Source organism: Cottoperca gobio, unplaced genomic scaffold (assembly GCF_900634415.1).
Source record: "Cottoperca gobio unplaced genomic scaffold, fCotGob3.1 fCotGob3_170arrow_ctg1, whole genome shotgun sequence".
NCBI lineage: Eukaryota > Metazoa > Chordata > Actinopteri > Perciformes > Bovichtidae > Cottoperca > Cottoperca gobio.
Genome location: NW_021166819.1, coordinates 15,550 through 39,747, shown reverse-complemented (window position 1 = coordinate 39,747; position 24,198 = coordinate 15,550). Strand labels below are relative to the sequence as shown.

Here is a 24,198-nt window from a genome sequence, read left to right as displayed (position 1 = left end):
TTCTTAAATGCTGTTCTCTGCTTTAACTTTGTAGAAGAGAAGTTTGATTAAGAAAAAAGGGGGGCGGGGGGGGGGGGGGTGTTGTATACATGTTAGGGCTTCATATAAAAATCAAAATGGTAAATCAAAATTACAACTCTTAATTAAAGTCTGAATTACGACATAAATCAAATCTGTTAAGGTTGATTTAATAATCATTATTTGTCCATTCTCAGCTTTCCATCCTGATTTTCTTTTGTAGAAATAGTGTTACACATAGGATCTATTATTTGAACACTTTAACAGTTTAATACAATGTTTTACGCTACATATTAACAAATAACTATAACAGAAACTACTAGAAACGACTGTACAGTATTTCACTTTGTATTGGCTGCTGTACTTTATCAGGACAGGTAGTTAGTAAGAGCTGCAAATCAAGTATAACTGATGCAGGACTTCAATTAGTCTGAGAATGTGCATCACCAACACACAAATACCAACTGACATAATGTGATAATGATCCTGCTGATTATCTGATTTTGAGACACAGTTTTCAATGAATTAGGCTCGGGTCAGGGACCTTTAAAGCATCGAAAACTGTACATATGGCACAAAGAGTTGCAGCTCATTTTTGCACTGGCAGCAAGTGACTTTTATTATAGAATAATTTAAGTAGAGTAAATTATTTTTGACACTACACAGTTATAACAAAAAAAAAAGCTGAATACGTTAGTATTTCAATGATATTAACATAATGCATTCATATAATATAATAGCTTGATGCGTTCATGTTATTTGTTGAATTGTGGATTTGCACAACTAATTGTTTTATTTTGAAAGGACCATGGCGGAAGTGCGACTTCGGCGTTGTGTTTGCTGCAGTTTAGGGAAGTTAACAGCCATTTTCTTGCAGACTTTAATTGAAAACACAACACATTTAGCTAGCTTTTGGTTATATTTGGTATTACATAGGGATTTATTCTAAAAGTACATACTGTTTTATTGCGGGTTTTTGTCGTGCTTGTTATCGCCTTAGCTAACGTTAGCCTCGGTAGCCCTGCGCGTGCTGAGGACGAAGGTAAGACGTACCGTTAGCTGCTAGCTGCTAGCTGCTAATTAGCTTCAGCGTTAGCCAGCTATAAGTTAGCTCATGTTTTTGGACAGTTTGGGGTAAATCCAAAAATTAACGTATTATGTTACATGTTGCTCTTAAATGATCTGTGTTTGTTTTAATATTGCAGCCTCGACACATAAATAAACACCAATTAAACAATCTCGATCAATCTGCATCTAATATTAATTATATATATATATATAATATAATAATTTGTGCAGCTATAAACTGAATTATGTGAATCATAAAGACCATAATAAATCACTTTGGTGAAGGTTTTAATGTGCAAAGGTTGCGCTGAGCATCGTTGTTAAAACTGATATCACAATATTTACAAGAATATGATGGTTTCTATTATGATATATTACATTTTTATTTATTTAAACATAAACAATAAAATGAGGTCATGATATGATTCTGCAGAAACTTTAATATTGAATTATTGCTCAGTCCTACTTTATGTACATTTATTTTAATGAGGGTAAAAAACTAATAATAGTACCATGATATCAGAAGAATTCCCTCTGATGATACAATGAGATGAATGACCTTCTCTGCCTGTACTGTGCTGTGTTGTGTTTAACTCTCCTTTCTTTAAAGGTTGACAGAATGTCGAGACCCCGGTCTGGATCGCCACGTTACAGGTTAATAACAATTCCATTATTTGTGTAACTTAAAACTAATGATCTGCAGTCGTCCACTTTGATTAATTAAACTTATGTAAATGTGAATTCCTTCCTATATGACAACAGTGTTTTTCCTGTTATGTTTCAGGAGGTTCCCGTGGGATGAACCCGACTTTGATCCTCACAAAGTCGTTGCAGAACTGGAAGGGAATCCGTCGGAGAGGAGCCACCGCCCTCGAGAAGATCTGGAAGAACACTGGGACTACTTCAGGGAAGATCGGCACCCTGAAGCCCAGAGAAGATCCTCCGCTCTTTTCCAAGATGACCGTCAGTTTGGGCATCAACGTCATCCAAACCAGGAGGAGTTTTACCGCAGAAGGCCCCCGTCGCCCCGTCGTGATGCGGCGGGCTTTGATGATGACCGGAGGCTTTTCCCACCGCACGATGGAGAAGGAGGTAGACACAGAGCAGGGTTTAGAGAACTTTTCCAGAGTTTTGAAAACAGGCATAGGTTGTCCCAGTCGCCTCCGATGTTGACGAGGGAAAGATTACCGCCGACATCAAGGTCTCACTCAGACCACCAACAGAGAGAGCCGGGGGTCGGCTGGAGGAGAGGGGAGCAGGGCAGAGGGCGAGGGAGGTTCAGGGACCTCAGTCCCAGTGCGAGGTTGGATGACCAAAGAGGGGGAGCAGCTATGGAGAGAGGAAGGAGGAACACACAGCGTCCTAATAGTGACAGACGAAGAGAGGACTCTCATCAAGAGAGGAACGCCCCCTTTAAAAGGCAAAGAAGAGAAATGGATGGCGCCACTCACCTTGGGTAAATTTTAAGCAAAATGCTTTGCAGCACTGTCTCAAGGAAACGAAGAATGCAGAAGATTCTCATCTTTCTAATTTTCCATAGCGGGAAATCCCTCACTGTTTGTCATCACACCTTATCTTCCATAACACCAGATACTCGTCTAGTAGCATGCATGGCTTAAACCTTTCCTGCTTTGCAACTTCTTTTCTAAAGAAATCTGCATGTCTTCTGTTAAACGCACTTAATGACGAGGAGAGTAGTTGTAAGAAGTCATGTGACTGCTAGCGGCTACATCAGATGTTTGATAGAGACTGTGAGTCTGAAGCTAAGTTAAAGTGTTTAGATGTGAAGTTGAATGACGAGCATGAATAAATGTTGAACCATGTCACCTCCTCTTATGCTGTCACAGGTACAGGAATGAGGAGGACTTTGGGGAACAGCGTTACTCAGTGGACACACCCAGACATAGGTTTGGAGGAGACACTCAGGGGAGCCTCCCACGTGGAAACACGCGGCCCTCGGGAGCACTCGCCATCGAACATGATCACGGCACCGCAGACGGCAGACAACCGCCACGGTGGGAACAACTTAGCAGCCGCGGAGACCCCGACTTCGATCGACAGAGGAGTCCCCGTCCAACGGGCTCCTCTCAGGAGCGTTCCAGGCCGTCGGACAGCAGGTCGGATGATCGGGAAGACGCAAGAGGACGCCATTTTCAAGATGTCTGGAAAGAATCCAACTCTAACGATCATGAAACCAGGAGGAATCCTGCGCCACAAGAGAGACCAAACCCCGCGAGATATGGTAATCGTGATTGTCCCGTGAACCACAGGGGGAGGGGCGGTCCTCACCCGGCGAGAGGGCAGTTCAGTCGCGGCCAGGGGGGGCAGACTGCACCGCCCAGGAATCAACCCCGCTTACAGCAGTCCTCCAAAGGATACCAAGATCTTCCTCATGAAGCGCAAAGACCGGTTTACCGACCCTTCAGGGAGGATAGCTACGAGGACCCCGTCGAAGAGGAGCCCGACTGGGCAGAAGAAGTAAAACCTCCACATTGGGAACCTCACAGGCCTGTAAGTGTGGACCGGCGCCTCCAGCGGGACGACTTGGACCCTAAAATGCCCCGTCAGAGGGAGCGAGGGTGGAACGGTCAGAACAACCACATGAGCGCCGTAACGGAGGAAACGCTAACCATCAAAGTGGACATGAGCCGACCCGTAAACAAGAACAGGTAGAGTACTTTTTAAAATCAAATTATCAGGGTGAGAGGGGAAAGTTCACACTTCTCTTCATCAGATCTTGGAAAGCTGCCGAAGGAAGAAGAAAGACACCTGGACACAACGCACAGCTTCATTTAACTGGAGGGGAACGCAGCCGTCTATCAGACGCATCACACGACCAGGAGCAACACATTTTCATCTGAAGGGGAAGTCGCCCTCGCATGACCCTGTGGACTGACACCAGGAAGAGACGCATGCTGCTCTGCTCTTACTGCAGAAGCCAAGGAAGAAATCCAACCCCACAGGATCTACACATTACTGCAGAGGATCTACTGCACAGGATCTACACATTACTGCAGAGGATCTACACATTACTGCAGAGGATCTACACATTACTGCAGAGGATCTACACATTACTGCAGAGGATCTACACATTACTGCAGAGGATCTACACATTACTGCAGAGGATCTACACATTACTGCAGAGGATCTACACATTACTGCAGAGGATCTACACATTACTGCAGAGGATCTACACATTACTGCACAGGATCTACACATTACTGCAGAGGATCTACACATTACTGCAGAGGATCTACACATTACTGCACAGGATCTACACATTACTGCAGAGGATCTACACATTACTGCACAGGATCTACACATTACTGCAGAGGATCTACACATTACTGCAGAGGATCTACACATTACTGCAGAGGATCTACACATTACTGCAGAGGATCTACACATTACTGCAGAGGATCTACACATTACTGCAGAGGATCTACACATTACTGCAGAGGATCTACACATTACTGCAGAGGATCTACACATTACTGCACAGGATCTACACATTACTGCAGAGGATCTACACATTACTGCAGAGGATCTACACATTACTGCACAGGATCTACACATTACTGCAGAGGATCTACACATTACTGCAGAGGATCTACACATTACTGTAGAGGATCTACACATTACTGCAGAGGATCTACACATTACTGCACAGGATCTACACATTACTGCAGAGGATCTACACATTACTGCAGAGGATCTACACATTACTGCAGAGGATCTACACATTACTGCACAGGATCTACACATTACTGCAGAGGATCTACACATTACTGCAGAGGATCTACACATTACTGCAGAGGATCTACACATTACTGCAGAGGATCTACACATTACTGTAGAGGATCTACACATTACTGCAGAGGATCTACACATTACTGCACAGGATCTACACATTACTGCAGAGGATCTACACATTACTGCAGAGGATCTACACATTACTGTAGAGGATCTACACATTACTGCACAGGATCTACACATTACTGTAGAGGATCTACACATTACTGCACAGGATCTACACATTACTGCACAGGATCTACACATTACTGCAGAGGATCTACACATTACTGCAGAGGATCTACACATTACTGCACAGGATCAGAGGATCTACACATTACTGCAGAGGATCTACACATTACTGCACAGGATCTACACATTACTGCAGAGGATCTACACATTACTGCAGAGGATCTACACATTACTGCAGAGGATCTACACATTACTGCAGAGGATCTACACATTACTGCAGAGGATCTACACATTACTGCAGAGGATCTACACATTACTGCAGAGGATCTACACATTACTGCACAGGATCTACACATTACTGCAGAGGATCTACACATTACTGTAGAGGATCTACACATTACTGTAGAGCCTGGAGGGTGTTTTTGGGAAAGTGACTTGTCAACGATTCTCACATTTCCAAAGTGCTGCACTGATGAGATGGAAGCAGAAGACTGGAGAATTAAAACCTGTGAAGATAACAATCGGTGAAGAGCATTTTAACATCTTCACGGTAATAGAGAAAACACTGGATCCTGCGTGATGGCTGGTTAAAAGAAAAGCATCATAATGAGTAAGTTTTCATCATGTCCTTTTCATCGCGGCATGCTGGGAGGCAGACGGAGAAGACGACATATGAGCGGCGCAAACCTCGAGGCAGATCACAGAAGAAGCAAGATGTGAGTGAAGAGGCTGCAGAAGTGGAACATCGTCCCTGTCGACCTGAAACAGGCGTTGAGTCTTCTCGAGGTTCCAAGAGATATTTCAGAAAGTCATCTTTGTTCTGTGACTGAAAATGGAAGGACATCATTTGTTAAAGCTTTCCTTGTATGTGACGATCTATACCGTGCACGTTTTGTGCCTAACCACTTCCTGTTTGATGCCACGGTGCCTGTGGTTGAGCCGATCGTCATTTCTGCCATTCGAAGAAACTTCTGTGAAGCTGGATCAAGAAATATAAACCCAACACTGCTGAACCTAAGAGAGGAAATGTCACTGCCCTCTTGTTTCAGGAGAGAAGTCACAAAGATCTAAAGAAGTTTCAAGCAACATCTCTTACGTCGTGAAGAAGAAATGTCACTTCAGCCGTTAAAGGAAGAGAGTAATACGAGTGCTCTGCGACGAAGGGGCAATGTTTGGGATCTTTGACCGGAAGATGAGCGTGTTCTTGAGCCTGGCAGGAGCTGCAAGAACCTGCAGACGTTGATCAGTGTGACGAAGAGGAGACGATGGGGATGTTCTGGCACATTCCTCGCCCTGTGTGGATGAGCGGGGGGGGGGGGAGTATTCGTGCCTGTGGCTTTAAGAAGATCTGCCGCATTGGCCAAATACCGAAACATGAAATTTCGGGAAGAGTATTCAAAGCATGTCTTCTGTTCGAATGCTGAGAAAAATCCAAGTTCAGAGAAACTTGAACATCTAAGGAGTCTTGATGTTGTCCAGCTTGCTTCAGCGACTGACGGATGAACATATAAAATCACCTGCAGCTGATTTGTATGGAAGAATAAAAGCTGAGAAGCTGGTAGAGAAGAGAAACCCGACGGCTCGTACTTTACTGATCTCAGAAGTCGTACACGCTGTTGCAAGGAGAAATTAAAGCCATGAGCATCATCACCAGGATGATTCATGCATCTGGAGTCAACGGATGGATTGCAGGAAGAAAGCGAACAAAGGTGAGAAAGTGGAGCAACGTCAGTGCCGTTAAAAAGAGGAATGAAATTGGAAACCTTGAAGCTGAATATCAACGTTGATAAAGGAGGAATTGCAGCATCATCAGCTGAGCGTGAACATTATCTACACGTGTGGGAAATGGACGACGTTGAAGCCATAAATATCGTCAATCTGAAAAAGCCTGGCAACATTCAAATCTTCCAACTGAAGAAAAGAGATATTAAAGACGCTTTAACTGCCGACTGAAGGAGAAATGAAAGCGTGATCACTGACGATGAGAAGAAGAACATCCCAAAGATCGTAAAGCTGAAGGTCGAACCCTTGAGGAGCCGTGAGGAACAAAGATCTCCGTCTGTGAAGTCTCTGAACTCAGAGGAACAATGCCCAACCAGAAAAGAAGTGTGAACTTTCCCCCGACCTTTAACTCGCCTGTCTGTTACACATCTTCCTCCGCAAAATATTTATAGAAAGATTCTGAATGTGTCGGATTGTGTTATTGAGCGTGAGTGTAGCTGCAGTAGACGGCGCAGGACTCAGCAGGTAAGTTCGATGGGTAAGGTACCAGGATGTGATTCACAACGTTTTGTTTTTAAAAGGGTTTTTTAGCATTTTGTTTTACTGGCCACAATATTTAGTTACAAAGAGAAGCTGATCCGTCCACAGCCTTCATCATCTTCATCATCATCAGAAGCGGTAGAATAAGTTGTTGAACATGAATACAGCTCATCCTGCGTGTTCTTCAGGTTTCACTGTCGTCTCCTCCGCAGCTCGCTGTGTTACTCCTCGGACAGGCAGCTCTCTTTAGATCTGGTCAACGTGGGACGCCAGCGTCTGGACTTCCTGCCCATGCTGGAGCACTCTGGGACGTACCGGGAGACCGCAATGCACGCTGGGACTTTTGCCCAGGAAATCATCACACTGGTGCACCAGGTCAAAGGTCAGTTAATGCATGTCTGCACACGGGATGTGAGTGGACTCATCTTTGTGCATGATGTTGGTAAAGAGTCGGCACAAAGCAGAATAAAAGACCTCGTACAAACATTGTGGCTGTTTATGACAAAGTTTCCGTCCACGTGACATCACGCGGTGGAGTGTAAGTGAAGAGCGACACGAGCTCGTTGTTTCCTGCAGTTTAGTGTCACAGTGTAACACTTCCCGTGCACGAGCTCCAGCCATCTGATAGTTTAGTGATTGAAACACTCGACATATTCTTAAAGTGTTTGTCTGTTTCCAGAGCAGTACTTCAGAGATGATGGAGTCTCTCTGAACGAGCGCTTCTCAGCGCCTCAGAAAGGCGGCGGCTCTGAAGACGAGACGGAGGAGCTGACGCTGGATGAGAGGTTCAGTGCAAACCGGTACGTGGACTGGAGGAGTCGAGGAGTCGAGGAGTTGTGAAAGGTGCATGATTACAGATAATGATTCTTACTGTCTTCTGCAGAGGCTTCAGCCTGAACATGAACTCGCTGCTCGACGACGACGAGCCTCTGTTCTCCAGACTCGGCCCGTTACCGGTAAATAAACGAGACTTGATTAAATTAAACGTTTCCGTCCGAGTTGGTGTTTCTTTAATGGGTCTTGTTGGTGTCAGCCGGTTCGAGGCCCGGGGGACCTGAGACACAACCTGGAGAGGAGGCGGCAGGAGAAGCTGGAGGGAGTGAAGGTCACAATATCAGGGAGCAGCCAATCACAGCGGCCCCTGGATCCAATCAGGTGACATTAAAGTGTATCAGACTGCACAGAGAGTAATAACGCCACACACACACACACACACACACACACACACACACACACACACACACACACACACACACACACACACACACACACACACACACACACACACACACATTATATCCTGGGTTTTAAATACCTTTTTATATCTGACTAACACTTTCCACTTCCACTCCTCATCATCGTTTGATATCTTTCGTTACTTTGCAGATTTAGATGAATAAAACCAAACATTGCGATGTGTTATTATCGAGGAAAATAAAACTTTATTGACTCCTTGGTGGACGCTCCACCTTTACCTGCTGCAACATTAATGCATCAATATTTATAATAATATATGTTTCTGCATAAAGAGTGCTTGAAGAACAAAATCTTTGTTCTGCGTGTCAAGATGAAAATATAAAACTTGCTAAGTAATCATTATTTTTTTAGTAAGTGCTTTTCAAAACAAAGCTACAAAGTTTTTCACAATAAAAGCACAAAATATTAATTAATTACTTACTTTGTCCCCACACGGTGATGAAACACAAACGCAAGTTAAATAACAAACTATATAAATACTAATTAAATAATTAAACTTGTTACTTCTGTTCTCTGTCTTCACGTCTCTGCCAGCGAGCCGAGTTCAGAGGACGAAATGTCTCAGATGGACGACGAAGGATTCTCCACCTGGCCAGAGGAGCACAGCAGGAGGCGAGAAGGCAACATGGTGAGTGAGGAAGAGTGAGGAAGAGTCAGGCTGAGCTTTCTGTCCGCACATGTTGGAGGTCAAAGTTAATCTTTAACCTTCGTGTCTGCTTTTAGGCACCACGGAGAGGAGCTCCCTTCGCCTCCCAGCGCAGGAACACTCGCCCCGTCAACCGGCTGGGACCAATAAGGCGACCGAACAGCCGCAACCACCCTGCAGGTAACGCAACGTCACAATAACGGAGAATATTCGGCTGAATCTGCAGCTTTCACTCTCCGACAGTAAGAGACCAGCTGAGGGACGTCGTGCAGCGTTTACTAACCTGTACGGCGACTTCATAACGTTTGTTATTATAGATTATATATATATATATATATTATATATTATATATTCAAACTGAACTGTGCATGACCTTCATATCTGTACAAAAGGAAATAAATACTTTTAGTTTTTAATTTCAGTCTTTCTCCTAATTATTAATTAAGCAACAAAATATTTGAATAAAGTGTGTGTGTGTGTGTGTGTGTGTGTGTGTGTGTGTGTGTGTGTGTGTGTGTGTGTGTGTGTGTGTGTGTGTGTGTGTGTGTGTGTGTGTGTGTTTGTTAGAAACACAGGAATGCCTTTTAATATTAAAGTAGAATTATAGACTGTCTATGAACAGATGGCGTTAAATATCCTCAAACTAAATGTATTAATTTATAAACTGCTGTTTTCATCTTGCACTTTAGTTCCTCACAAGTGTGTGTAGTAGTGTGTGTAGTGTGTGTGTAGTGTGTGTGTCGTGTTTGAGGAGTGCAGCAGTCTTTACCATGTGGGTGTTTCATGTAGCTGCTTCTTCTCCTCGTCCTCTGTGGCGCCGGTCCCATCCTTCTCTGACCCCCGCTCTCTGTCTTTACCACTCGCAGGTCCTAACTGGTGATGGGACTCTGGGTATCCTGGGTTTTGGATTCTGCTACTTTTAAAACCACTTTAAAAAACAGCCAATCAAAAAGGATTTTGTTGAATTGTGTTGATTTGCATCATCAGCACAATGATGGCGTTCGTCAAACTGAAGTTGTTCACTGTCTTTGTTTTATGCGTCTCTGGTATTGATGTCTGATTTTCACACTTTATGTGTCGCCATGATTTAAAACAGTATTTTTAATTTCTTTTAATCAAACGCTTTGTGAGACCTGCTGGTTTGAGCCGCTCGCAGCTGGAGCTCTGAAGGTTTTGCTGCAGCAGAAGATGAAATGAAGGAAAATGCATCTGGCTTGTGACGCTACGGGACTTAATTCACTTGTTCGTGCCGTCGGGTGATTAAAACGTCCGCACACAGTCATCAGTGGAGCACAAGTCGACCAGTGACGGCTCTTTGATCACGTCTGTACACTTGTATTTTAGCGTTACACCGGCTCTTCCTGTCGGTGACACGTGGCCCTGTTGCTGAATAAATGAAATATTTGTCAATTTGATTTTGTCTGAGTCATTTTGTTGTTTCAAAGTCAAACTCGTTGCTTATTGGAAGTTAATCTTTGTTTTCAGAGACGAGATGACGTTTACTGAGCGGGTTGTTAAGATAAGAGAACAAAGTCTTATTCATTAAGTTTACATCAGGAGCCCGATATAAAGATCCATACCATATGTAAATAACTAATATATGTTCTGACAACATGATCTCAAAGGTCATAAGAAGGTCACCTTTGCATCTGGAATAGATTACCTTGGTGCCATGAAGTTTGAGGCAATAGAAGTAGATCGATGTATGTTGCCACAGGGTTCGTGCAGCTCCGATATAAGATATATATATATATATATATATATATATATATATATAAGGGGCGAGATTGTCTTTGTCTGAGGGACACTACGCGGTTGTGCTTGGAAGCAGGTAGTGTTCTCATTATTAGTGTTTGTTGTACAACAAAACGATAATTAATCAACTATATCTGTGTCTGTGCTTTATTGATTCCTCTGTTTCATACCACCATGTTGTGAGCGATAAATGTCCACGACAGGGTCACTAAGGAAGACATTTTGAAAGGTTTCACTGCTGACACGTTTTATTATCTTTCTCTGCTGCTCATTATGTCACATTTTAGAACTATAACCGCTTTGTGAACAAGGAAACAAACTTCCATCTTTGGGAAACATTTTGCCTATTTGTGACGTTGAATCGACAGTTTGATTAGCAGGCTCTAGGATGGTGTTTGTCTTCAGATGAAGACCACAAGATGAGGCTGAAAGCTCCAGAAAAACCTTATTTGTGTGCTTAGTGATGAGATTTAAAAATGAGCTTTGTGAATCAGTAAAGGTTATGAGAGTTAACCGCTCTGTATGAAAACAGCTGCACAATTTACAACAATCAATTCAGAGAAATTGTCAAATTAATATTTATTTCAAACCACGGGTGAAAATACATAATAAAAAAGACAACAGTTAAAAACAAACGTAGCAGCGTCGCCGTTAAAGAATCAGCTCTTCACTTGTGTTATAAGGCACGCAGAGCGGACTGCAGCGTTACGGACGAACGCCGACGACAAAAACACAGAAGTTTTCCAGTCTTCGAAAATGTAGAGCGAGAGCTCATTTTAATATTTCACATTGTGTTGAGGACATGATTCAGGTCAGTGCACGTCTTATTGTGAAGGGCTTTTATTTTGGGAGGACTGGGAGTTCACTAAAATGATAAAATAATAAAGTGAATAAAATGTATAATATTAATAGTTTAAACAGCATTAGTTTGAATCAGAGCAGAAATAATAATCTGGTTTGTTATTTTTAAATATCGGGATGCCTGCAGAACGTTTCTTTAAAAAAGAAACATTTTCAAAGTTCCAGTATAAAATCGTAGCTTTGTTATTGAAAGCAAACGATAAACATGCATCAATAATGCTCTGGTGGTGTTGGCCACCAAAATAAAACATTTAGCTCCATGTACCAGATGACTCGAGGTGTTTTTAAGGGTTCGTTTGTCCCGTAGATGAAGCAGGACCTTCTCAACCCGTGAAGGACAAACTAATGCTTCAGATCAACACTCGTATCAGTTTCCCAAAAACCCTTCAGCTCCAGCAGAGACAGACGTGGCTTCAATCTTCCAGTAACGGCGAGTTATCGTCAGCACCAGCGAGGAGATGCTCCGGTGGAGCCCCCTGGAGGTCCACCTGGGGGCCGGGAGACCCTGTAGCACCCAGAACACGTCTGGGTTCGGGTGAGTTCAATGCGAATCCATAGAAGAAGAGGAAAAAGTGCGTCCGGTGCGAGTCAGAGGCCAGAGCTGCAGGGTAAAGGTCGAAACGACACCTCCATGTTCTCCTCCAGGATGACGTCGAAACGGCACATCAAGGGCCTGAAGGAGAGGAAGACCCAAGGTTCATCAAAGACTGACGTTGGTTAAAAAACATTATGATGTAATATCTTTATGGCAGTTTTAAAATAGTTATCTTATGATTTCAATATTATTGCTGATGCATTGACGCATTATTATTATTATTATTATTATTATTATTATTATTATTATTATTATTATTATAAAATAACAGTCTTTTAATATCACAGCAACAACTATTTTTACCTGTCATGATATATCACAATTTATTAGTTGATTAGTTATATTCTGTATTAAATATCTAAATCTGCAAAGTAACTAAAGCTGTTTCAACTTAAATACTAAACAATTCTTCCTCGGATGTATTTGTTCTTCTGCTGCTAACACAGAACGTGTCACTGTACATCTTAAAGCTGTCTCAGTTTAATAGGTGAACTGTTCGTCCAGCAGCTCTGACCTCTCGGGACGCTCCAGCGGCGTGAAGCGTATTCGCAGCAGTCTGATTTTGTAGCGAGGGCCGATCACGTTTCCCGTGTTGATGCGCATCGAGATCTTCTGGACCTGCTTCAGATCCTCGTCGAACTGGGCCAGCAGCCGCGTGGAGGTGTACTGCTCGAACTGGAGCGGCTTGCTGGGAGTGAAGAGGAGAAAAGGTTGTTTTGTATAGTTTGGTGCTCTGCAGGTGTTCACAGCTGGTACTGTAGGTGTTCTAACATCTGGTGTTCTAACAGCTGGTGTTCTAACATCTGGTGTTCTAACAGCTGGTGTTCTAACATCTGGTGTTCTAACATCTGGTGTTCTAACATCTGGTGTTCTAACAGCTGGTGTTCTAACAGCTGGTGTTCTAACAGCTGGTGTTCTAACATCTGGTGTTCTAACATCTGGTGTTCTAACATCTGGTGTTCTAACAACTGGTGTTCTAACATCTGGTGTTCTAACATCTGGTGTTCTAACATCTGGTGTTCTAACAACTGGTGTTCTAACATCTGGTGTTCTAACATCTGGTGTTCTAACAGCTGTGTCTAACAGCTGGTGTTCTAACAGCTGGTGTTCTAACATCTGGTGTTCTAACATCTGGTGTTCTAACATCTGGTGTCTAACAACTGGTGTTCTAACAGCTGGTGTTCTAACATCTGGTGTTCTAACAGCTGGTGTTCTAACATCTGGTACTGATGGTGTTCTAACAGCTGGTGTTCTAACATCTGGTGTTCTAACATCTGGTGTTCTAACATCTGGTGTTCTAACAACTGGTGTTCTAACATCTGGTGTTCTAACAGCTGGTGTTCTAACAGCTGGTGTTCTAACATCTGGTGTTCTAACATCTGGTGTTCTAACATCTGGTGTTCTAACAGCTGGTGTTCTAACAGCTGGTGTTCTAACAGCTGGTGTTCTAACATCTGGTGTTCTAACACTAACATCTGGTGTTCTAACAACTGGTGTTCTAACATCTGGTGTTTCTAACATCTGGTGTTCTAACACTGGTGTTCTAACAGCTGGTGTTCTAACATCTGGTGTTCTAACATCTGGTGTTCTAACAGCTGGTGTTCTAACAACTGGTGTTCTAACATCTGGTGTTCTAACATCTGGTGTTCTAACAGCTGGTGTTCTAACAGCTGGTGGTTCTAACATCTGGTGTCTAACAGCTGTGTTTCTAACATCTGGTGTTCTAACATCTGGTGTTCTAACATCTGGTGTTCTAACAACTTGGTGTTCTAACATCTGGTGTTCTAACACTGGTGTTCTAACAAGCTGGTGTTCTAACACTTCTGGTTTGTTTCTAACATTCTGGTGTTCTAACAGCTGGTGTTCTAACATCTGGTGTTAGCTTCTAACAGCTGGTGTTTAACAGCTGGTTGTGTCTACATCTGGTGTTCTAACAGCTGGTGTTCTAAACGCTGTTCTAACAGCTGGTGTTCTAACAGCTGGTGTTCTAACAGCTGGTGTTCTAACATCTGGTGTTCTAACAGCTGGTGTTCTAACAGCTGGTGTTCTAACATCTGGTGTTATAACAACTGGTGTTCTAACATCTGGTGTTATAACAACTGGTGTTCTAACATCTGGTGTTCTAACAGCTGGTGTTCTAACAGCTGGTGTTCTAACATCTGGTGTTCTAACAGCTGGTGTTCTAATAGCTGGTACTGATGGTGTTCTAACAGCTGGTGTTCTAACAGCTGGTGTTCTAACAGCTGGTACTGATGGTGTTCTAACAGCTGGTGTTCTAACAGCTGGTGTTCTAACAGCTGGTACTGATGGTGTTCTAACAGCTGGTGTTCTAACAGCTGGTACTGATGGTGTTCTAACAGCCGGTACTGATGGTGTTCTCTAACAGCCGGTACTGATGGTGTTCTAACAGCTGGTACTGATGGTGTTCTAACAGCTGGTACTGATGGTGTTCTCTAACAGCCGGTACTGATGGTGTTCTAACAGCTGGTACTGATGGTGTTCTAACAGCTGGTACTGATGGTGTTCTAACAGCCGGTACTGATGGTGTTCTCTAACAGCCGGTACTGATGGTGTTCTAACAGCCGGTACTGATGGTGTTCTCTAACAGCTGGTACTGATGGTGTTCTAACAGCTGGTACTGTAAGTGTTCTCTAACAGCTGGTACTGATGGTGTTCTAACAGCTGGTACTGATGGTGTTCTAACAGCTGGTACTGATGGTGTTCTCTAACAGCTGGTACTGATGGTGTTCTAACAGCTGGTACTGATGGTGTTCTAACAGCTGGTGTTCTAACAGCTGGTACTGTAAGTGTTCTCTAACAGCTGGTACTGATGGTGTTCTAACAGCCGGTACTGATGGTGTTCTAACAGCTGGTACTGATGGTGTTCTAACAGCCGGTACTGATGGTGTTCTAACAGCTGGTACTGATGGTGTTCTAACAGCCGGTACTGATGGTGTTCTCTAACAGCTGGTACTGATGGTGTTCTAACAGCCGGTACTGATGGTGTTCTAACAGCTGGTACTGATGGTGTTCTCTAACAGCTGGTACTGATGGTGTTCTAACAGCTGGTACTGTAAGTGTTCTCTAACAGCTGGTACTGATGGTGTTCTAACAGCCGGTACTGATGGTGTTCTCTAACAGCTGGTACTGATGGTGTTCTAACAGCCGGTACTGATGGTGTTCTAACAGCTGGTACTGATGGTGTTCTCTAACAGCTGGTACTGATGGTGTTCTAACAGCTGGTACTGATGGTGTTCTAACAGCTGGTACTGTAAGTGTTCTCTAACAGCTGGTACTGATGGTGTTCTAACAGCCGGTACTGATGGTGTTCTCTAACAGCTGGTACTGATGGTGTTCTAACAGCTGGTACTGTAAGTGTTCTCTAACAGCTGGTACTGATGGTGTTCTCTAACAGCTGGTACTGATGGTGTTCTAACAGCCGGTACTGATGGTGTTCTAACAGCCGGTACTGATGGTGTTCTAACAGCTGGTACTGATGGTGTTCTCTAACAGCTGGTACTGATGGTGTTCTAACAGCTGGTACTGTAAGTGTTCTCTAACAGCTGGTACTGATGGTGTTCTAACAGCCGGTACTGATGGTGTTCTCTAACAGCTGGTACTGATGGTGTTCTAACAGCTGGTACTGTAAGTGTTCTCTAACAGCTGGTACTGATGGTGTTCTCTAACAGCTGGTACTGATGGTGTTCTAACAGCCGGTACTGATGGTGTTCTAACAGCCGGTACTGATGGTGTTCTAACAGCTGGTACTGATGGTGTTCTAACAGCCGGTACTGATGGTGTTCTCTAACAGCTGGTACTGATGGTGTTCTAACAGCTGGTACTGGTACGGACAGACTTACTGGTCTATTCGGGCCTCTGTGACGTTTCTGCCGCTGTGCAGCCGGATGTAGACGACCCCCCAGCGGAGGTACTGGTTCCAGGTCACCATGTCCACTCTGTAGTTCAGCTCTGAAGGAAAGATCAGGATGAACTGTAAAGATTGACCCTTTAAACAGTTATTTAATAAAGTATAAATATAATAATATAATAATATATATAATATAATCAGTATAAAGAAGAATTATTACTTATTATATGAAGTGTTTTAATCAACATGTGTTTTAAGATCCTTTAACTTTAAACTGTAAACTTATAGAGCAGGAAGAAGCTGCTGCAGTAATCAGACCCTTCAGTTACATGTGTTGTTAATAGATGATCATAATAACAGATGATGTCAGATGTTTACTCACTCCTGTAGGGCAGCGTGTTGGTGGTGCTGAAGAAGACTTTGGTCTGTCCCAGCTGCAGCAGCGTCTCCCTCCACTGGCTCACATCGTAACCTGCAGGTGAGCACACACAGGTGTTCAAACATAACGCGTCCATCAGTCCCAGCAGCGGCTCATCAACATCGCACCACCTACCGAGCACGGGGCAGGACGCGGGTTTGAAGGCCTCGCACTGCAGACACCGGCCCTCCAGGAAGTCGCTGTAGGACGAGCAGGGGTAACCGGTGAGGCTGCAGGTCCGGTTCAGAGCGCACAGGAACAGAAACACCGAGCGCTGGTGGTCACACACAAAGTAAGATTTACCTGTGGGAGACAAAAACTGCAGTGAGTGAGTGTGTGTGTGGGAATTAATGAGTGTGTTTTCTGCTCGTGTGTGTGTGCTCGCCTGCAAAGATGGTCTTGGGGCACCCTGGTTGGTCGGCTCCACCGTTGGCGTAGAAGTCAATGTGACCGTGAGCTCCTCTCAGTCCAAATGCTGCACATGAAACATACATGTTGAATCGTCACATGTTGATTTGGATTGTTCTTATGAGACAAATGTTTCGTCTTCTCTCCTCCTGACTTTGTGCAGATTATTCAGTTTCTCTAAATACAACCAAAAACAGATTTGCCTCAAGAAACGTCCATCGTCTGGTGCTGCCCGGAACCTGCATATTAAGGATCCGCAGACACATCAGGGTTCAGCTGGGAAGTATGCAGGTGTTGCACGTACTCTTGCTCATGTTGTAGCGTCGGACGCACACACACAACTTACAAGTAATGTAATTAAAGATTTTAAAATAAAGGTTTAACATCAAAAAGGTCAGAATCATTCAAAAACAGATGTTCCTCTTGTAATCATGGGATGCCCCAAACATTTGTCTTGACATGGGGATTAAATTAATTTATATATAGAAGTAACTTCCTCAAATTATTTCCTTTGGTTCAACCAAAAAGACCAAATCTGACCTAAAAACGACGTAAACACACAAACAGGGAGGCTCGAGGACATTTAGTGTTTGGAAGCAGTAAATGGAATAAATTAGACATTTATTTAAAAATGAGTGTACTTATTTTAAAATAATTTATAATAATGAATCATGCTAGAAAAATACAAAGAGAAATTTAGGGGAATTATTAAAAAATAATTGAGGGGACTCTGGCTGTTATTTATTAATATTTAATAAAATGACAATATTTTGTTGAAGTTTTACGTCATGTAAAATGTTTGGCACATCCCACATGATTACAAGATATATATCTGTATTACATAATATATAATTCAGACGCTCACAGTTCATGTCGGTGTGAAGAACGTCCACAAACATGGCGTCCGAGGGGTCGAGCCTCTCCTCGGGGGTGGCGCTGGTGAACATCGGCCCGGCTGGGTCCAGACCTGGAGGGGAGGACGGAGGGTCAACTTATTTAAACCTTACATTTTATTACATTACTCAGCCTTCTTGATTTAAGTTTGTTTTTACAACATGTTTGAGTTTCATTAAACAACTAAATGTTTAGTGTTTATTCATAACTTTAGCAGAGTTGTGTGCAATTAATTTCTCTTTAAAAAAAAGAATAAATCTGCAAAATAATATGAAAACAAATATAATAACTGTGAATAAAGCAACAGGAAAAATTAAGGGATACAAATAAAAATATATATACTGTATATACAATAAATAGAGTAATTTATATGCAAATAAATACATTTATATAAAAAAATGTTTTATACAGAAATAAATTAACAAATAAATAATGCTTATAATTATTCTTTTTAAATTTTGTTTATATTTCCTATTTTTTGTATTTACTTATTTATTCATTTATTTATTCCTCTTTATATTTTCACATTTATTTTCTTATTCTTTTTCAGATTCATTATCATTTTATGACACTCTTAGGAACATTTTAGATTGTGTTGTTAAAACCTAAAACTATTCTGAATCAACTTAACTTTCCTTCACTTATTCCTTCTTTCCCGTATTAATTCTTATTTTATTTATTTACCTGTGATTCGTCCGATCTTCCCCTTCAGGTTTGCTCCTACAAACCCGGCCAGGTGAGCTCCCAGACTGACGCCGATGAGGTGGACGGAGCTCAGCGACGCTCCTTCCTCCTGCAGACACATTCAGAAAGTCTCCGTTATATTCTCTTTTTATTCTTCTCACTGTTCATGGATATATAATATATATATATATATATATATATATATATATATTATATATATTTAAAATTATTATTCAGTGGGTTTTATTTTTATTCAGTTTTATTTCTATCGAAGGGCGGCAGCCTCTGCCGTGTCAGAGGCAAAGCAGCGGGTGTGGGAGAAGTTCGGAGAAGCTATGGAGAAGGACTTTCGGTCGGCACCAAGGTGCTTCTGGAAAACCATCCGGCACCTCAGGAGGGGGAAGCGAGGAACCATCCAAGCTGTGTACAGCAAGGGTGGGGCCCTGCTGACTTCGACTGAGAAGGTTATCGGCCGCTGGAAGGAGCACTTTGAGGAACTCCTGAATCCGACTAACACGCCCTCTATGGTTGAGGCAGAGCTGGAAGCTGATGGGGGATCATCGTCAATTTCCCTGATGGAAGTCACTGGGGGGGTCAAACAACTCCACAGTGGCAAAGCCGCAGGGGTTGATGAGATCCGTCCAGAAATGCTGAAGGCTTTGGGTGTTGAGGGGCTGTCTTGGTTGACACGCCTCGTTAACATTGCATGGAAGTCTGGGACAGTGCCTAGGGGTTGACAGACCGGGGTGGTGGTTCCCCTATTTAAAAAGGGGGACCAGAGAGTGTGTGCCAACTACAGGGGTATCACACTTCTCAGCCTCCCCGGTAAAGTCTACTCCAAGGTACTGGAAAGGAGGGTTCGGCCGGTAGTCGAACCTCTGATTGAAGAGGAACAATGGGGATTCCGTCCTGGTCGTGGAACAACAGACCAACTCTTTACTCTCGCAAGGATCCTGGAGGGGGCCTGGGAGTATGCCCATCCGGTCTACATGTGTTTTGTGGATCTGGAGAAGGCGTATGACCGGGTCCCCCGGGTGATACTGTGGGAGGTGCTGCGGGAGTATGGGGTGAGGGGGTCACTTTTGAGGGCCATCCAATCCCTGTACGCCCAAAGTGAGAGTTGTGTCCGGATACTCGGCAGTAAGTCGGACTCTTTTCCCGTGAATGTTGGCCTCCGACAGGGCTGCGCTTTATCACCAATCCTGTTCGTGATGTTCATGGACAGGATATCGAGGCGTAGTCGTGGAGGAGAGGGGTTGCAGTTCGGTGACCTGAGGATCTCATCGCTGCTCTTTGCAGATGATGTGGTCCTTATGGCATCATCGGTCTGTGACCTTCAACAGTCACTGGATCGGTTCGCAGCCGAGTGTGCAGCGGTTGGGATGAGGATCAGCACCTCCAAATCTGAGGCCATGGCTCTCAGCAGGAAACCGGTGGATTGCCTACTCCGGGTAGGGAATGAGCCATTACCCCAGGTGAAGGAGTTCAAGTACCTCGGGGTCTTGTTCGCGAGTGAGGGGACAATGGAGCGAGAGATTGGCCGGAGAATCGGAGCAGCGGGGGCGGTATTACAGTCACTTTACTGCACCGTTGTGACGAAAAGAGAGCTGAGCCAGAAGGCAAAGCTCTCAATATACCGGTCGATCTTCGTTCCTACCCTCACCTATGGTCATGAAGGCTGGGTCATGACCGAAAGAACGAGATCACGGGTACAAGCGGCCGAAATGGGTTTTCTCAGACGGGTGGCTGGCGTCTCCCTTAGAGATAGGGTGAGAAGCTCAGCCATCCGTGAGAGACTCGGAGTAGAGCCGCTGCTCCTTTACGTTGAAAGGAGCCAGTTGAGGTGGTTCGGGCATCTAGTAAGGATGCCACCTGGGTGCCTCCCTAGGGAGGTGTTCCAGGCACGTCCAGCTGGGAGGAGACCCCGGGGAAGACCCAGGACTCGGTGGAGAGATTATATCTCCTCACTGGGAACGCCTCAGGATCCCCCAGTCGGAGCTGGAGGATGTGGCCCGGAGAAGGGAAGATTGGGGTTCCTTACTAGAGCTGCTGCCCCCGCGACCCGATCCCGGATAAGCGGTGGACGATGGATGGATGGATGGATTTCTATTTTATTTTCTATTAAATTAACATTCTATCCCTATTCATTCTGTATTTCCATTATTGTAAAGCACTTTCTGCTGCAGTTCACGTATGAAAGTTGGTTTACAAATGTATTATTTATTATTATTATTTTATTATTATTATTAATATTTAATATCCTGAAAAACTAAACCAGGAGCTCAAAGCGGCTAAAAGGCTCCGTGGCGCTGAAGCGTCTCACCTGCATGGTCATGATGAAGCCGGTCAGGTTGTACGCCGCCTCCCTGGTGTAGGTGACGGCGATGAAGTAGTTGAGGTTTGCAGCGCCCTTGTTCCAGTCCATCACGATGATGTTCATGTCCTCCTGCTCCGCCAGCAGGTGCACGAGGTGGTCTATCCAGATGGGGGGCGCTCCGGTGGGCCGGTAGCCGTGGATGACGAAGGCGGTGGGGCGTGAGAGGTTGAAGAGCGGCTGCGAGGACAGGCGGTGGTGGTCGAGCTCGCGGCCGCAGTCGAGGTTGGAGCGGGTATAGAGCAGCAGCCGCACGTACAGGCTGGTTCCCATGAAGCAGTGCGACAGGTTGAGGTCGGTAAAGTCGTCGCAGGACTCGCCCGCCGCGCTCAGTACCTCACCTGGACGCACAGCGTGGAGGACAGGACATTAGAGCTGCTCTACATGTGATCAGGAGGGAACTTCAGGACTTCTACACTCTATATATATATATATATATATATATATATATATATATATCTACATGAATAAGCAAGTTATTTAATATGAGAGGGATGTAAAACCCAGCTCAGGGAAGTCACAGGTTGTTGACACAAATATCTGATTTTCAGAAACGCTTGGTCTTCATCTAAACGTTTAAAGTCCTGAGTTAAAGCGTCTCGCTGTCTGACTGGAGATGCTGGATCAACTCTTTGTCAGGCGACTTATTATAAGTGTCTTCAGCGTACTGTAACATCCAGACAGCTGGGAGGCTCCTCAACAATTAAACCAATTAGTCTGGCAGTGACCTTTTTGAGCATCCTCCAACAAGCCCATTGTTTGTGTCCACTGTCCTAATATGGACACGTAGTGACGTAAGAAACAAAGAGTTTGTGCTTTATTAAGTAAAGAGAAATACTTGATGCATTCAAGAAGATGTCCTCCTCTGATTCAGCCACAAAGCGTTCCCAACGCAGCACGTTCCCAACGCAGCACGTTCCCAACGCAGCACGTTCCCAACGCAGCACGTTCCCAACGCAGCACGTTGCATCTTCAGAAGATGTTCACTAGTTTGTGATTGCACATAAATATAAAGACGCTCGTTGACATGAATTGGCTGCAAATTGAGAGGAACATACAGTTCGTCTGCACAGATGTTTCAGCTTTTTAAGCGCTGTGATTGGATGTTTCTTGCTGAAATGCACCCTGGGGGTTGTAGTTAGTCTCAATGTCCACGAGCTTCTTGCACCTTCGACTTCTTGCATGTTTTCTAACGCAGTTCTGAATCTGTTCCAATGATTCCAGTTTCATGTTTCAAGTCTCAGAAGAGCTCCAACTGTCAGCCATGTTTTGGGACTTTTACACGAAACTCCGTCTAAAACCACAAATTGTCGTTCTTACATTTTGGTTTTTGTTCGGTTTAAACTAACGAGAAGCAACACGTTAATAAGTGGGTTTTAGAAAAGCAGGTAGGCTGATTCGTTTAGTTTGGACCCAGACAGGCTAGCAGTTTCCCTCTGCTTCCAGTCTTTATGCTAAGCTAAGCTAATGCTAAGCTAATGCTAAGCTAAGCTAATGCAAGTGAAAGTGGTATCAATCTTATCCTCTAACTCTCAGCGATGTAATGTTATATATTGAAGTCTGACAGGTTAGCGTGTTTTTCTGCCTCCACAGTTGACGTTGCTCCGGCTAAACCTTCGAACTTCGTTCATATAACTTTTGCACGTCTATTCATTGTGTTTAAAGCCGGTATTTCTGCACATCTGCAGTTAAAGCTGAGGCTGCACTAAAAGTATTAGTATTATACTATTAGTAGAATTAGACTCCAGTGGTGCTGCGCGGTGAGCCAAACATTTCTAATAACTCCAGAGTCTTTAAAGTCCAGAAGTCAACAAGTATGAATAAAAGACAAAGGCACATGTTTTTATTGAACCAGATGTTCTGCTTCAGTCCATATTTGTTGGCGTTTAGACTTTTAAAAACAACATTTTTAAAGCGAGGTAAGAAAGTAAGAAGACTCATTAATCATTTTTGTTGATGACTTCATAAAATATGACATTTGAAGCGTCATTCAAAAACCTCAATAGAAGCTTAGCAGTTAGCAGTTAGCAGTTAGCAGTTAGCAATTAGCAGTTAGCAGTTAGCAGTTAGCATCAAGGCTACCCGTCATTCCTTCGTGGCGGTCCCCGCTCTGCAATTAGCTCAGGATCAGCCAGCTATAAAAAAACACCTCATCCTCTCACCAGCCGCCCCGCCCTGAGCACAGGAGGAGGGAATGGCCCCAATCCAGCCCCAAACACACACTTTAGTAAAGGGACTGTGTGTGTGTGTGTGTGTGTGTATGTGTGTGTGTGTGTGTGTGTGTGTGTGAGAGACTCTGTGTATTTACTTTTAAACCAGCAGACAGAAACAGCAGGTTTTAACTTCACCTTGGAGCAGATGGGAGGGCGACTTTAAATAATCTGTTGCTTCCTACACCTCACTAAGCTGTTCCTGTCTGCAGCCACACACACTCTCTTCAGCACTTTTAAACAGAAGTTAAACATTTAAGCAGAATTCTTGGTGTTTTTCTTACCTGTGCCGAGCACGAGGAGACCCAGCAGACCGAGGAGTCTGCAGGGCGGCATCCTTCCTACAACCACAGAGACGTAGAGGGAAATGATGGAGGTGCAGACGGAGAGAGAAGGAGCTGTGAATGCTGAGCGGAGGAGGGATGAGTGAAGGAGGGAGGGAGGAGAGGGAGGGAGGAGAGGGGGTGTCTTCACCTACAGGATTCTAGAAGGATGGAGAGGTAAATAGGGGGTGGAGGAGAAGAGAGACGGAGCTATCACTTTCTAAAAGTTAAAAGAAAATGGCAGAAAGTAAAACATTAAAAAACATTATTATTTTGAGAAAGTTTAACATTATTATGAGATACTAAGTCATTATTCTGAGAAGGTTTCTTCCTTAGAAATAACCTTAAAGTGATTAATCAATACTTTATATTCTAATAAATATTAGAATGTGTGTGGGAGCTATGCTTTTATATTTCTAGTGTAAACTATAAATAAAGAAACTGGATTCACAAAGAAGTTCAAACTTCTGTTAAATTAAAATAACTTCAACACAGTAAAATAACAACGTCATTTCTTATTTAATCACAATAAAGTGTTATAAATGTAAAGATAGCATCATAGCTTGGTTACAA

General features: G+C 43.7%; 2 protein-coding genes across 2 annotated transcripts; one reads left to right on the top strand and one right to left on the bottom strand.

Moving 5' to 3' along the window:
* The first annotated feature begins 854 nt into the window (after positions 1 to 854).
* LOC115004698 (BCLAF1 and THRAP3 family member 3) lies at positions 855 to 10,648 on the top strand. The gene is made up of 11 exons (XM_029426378.1): positions 855 to 1,060; positions 1,697 to 1,740; positions 1,871 to 2,542; positions 2,934 to 3,755; positions 7,545 to 7,714; positions 8,012 to 8,132; positions 8,216 to 8,288; positions 8,366 to 8,487; positions 9,124 to 9,217; positions 9,313 to 9,415; positions 10,102 to 10,648. Exons 2-11 carry the CDS (start codon positions 1,706 to 1,708, stop codon positions 10,113 to 10,115), a joined length of 2,226 nt encoding a protein of 741 aa, XP_029282238.1. The 5' UTR covers positions 855 to 1,060; positions 1,697 to 1,705; the 3' UTR covers positions 10,116 to 10,648.
* Positions 10,649 to 12,413: 1,765 nt separating this feature from the next.
* lipib (lipase, member Ib) lies at positions 12,414 to 23,696 on the bottom strand. The gene is made up of 10 exons (XM_029426380.1): positions 23,587 to 23,696; positions 21,042 to 21,433; positions 18,719 to 18,827; positions 18,006 to 18,107; positions 17,118 to 17,207; positions 16,868 to 17,035; positions 16,697 to 16,786; positions 16,307 to 16,415; positions 12,961 to 13,134; positions 12,414 to 12,524 (listed from the first exon to the last, which is right to left on the bottom strand). The coding sequence occupies exons 1-10, from the start codon at positions 23,636 to 23,638 to the stop codon at positions 12,440 to 12,442; spliced, it is 1,371 nt and encodes a 456-aa protein (XP_029282240.1). The 5' UTR covers positions 23,639 to 23,696; the 3' UTR covers positions 12,414 to 12,439.
* Positions 23,697 to 24,198: the final 502 nt, after the last annotated feature.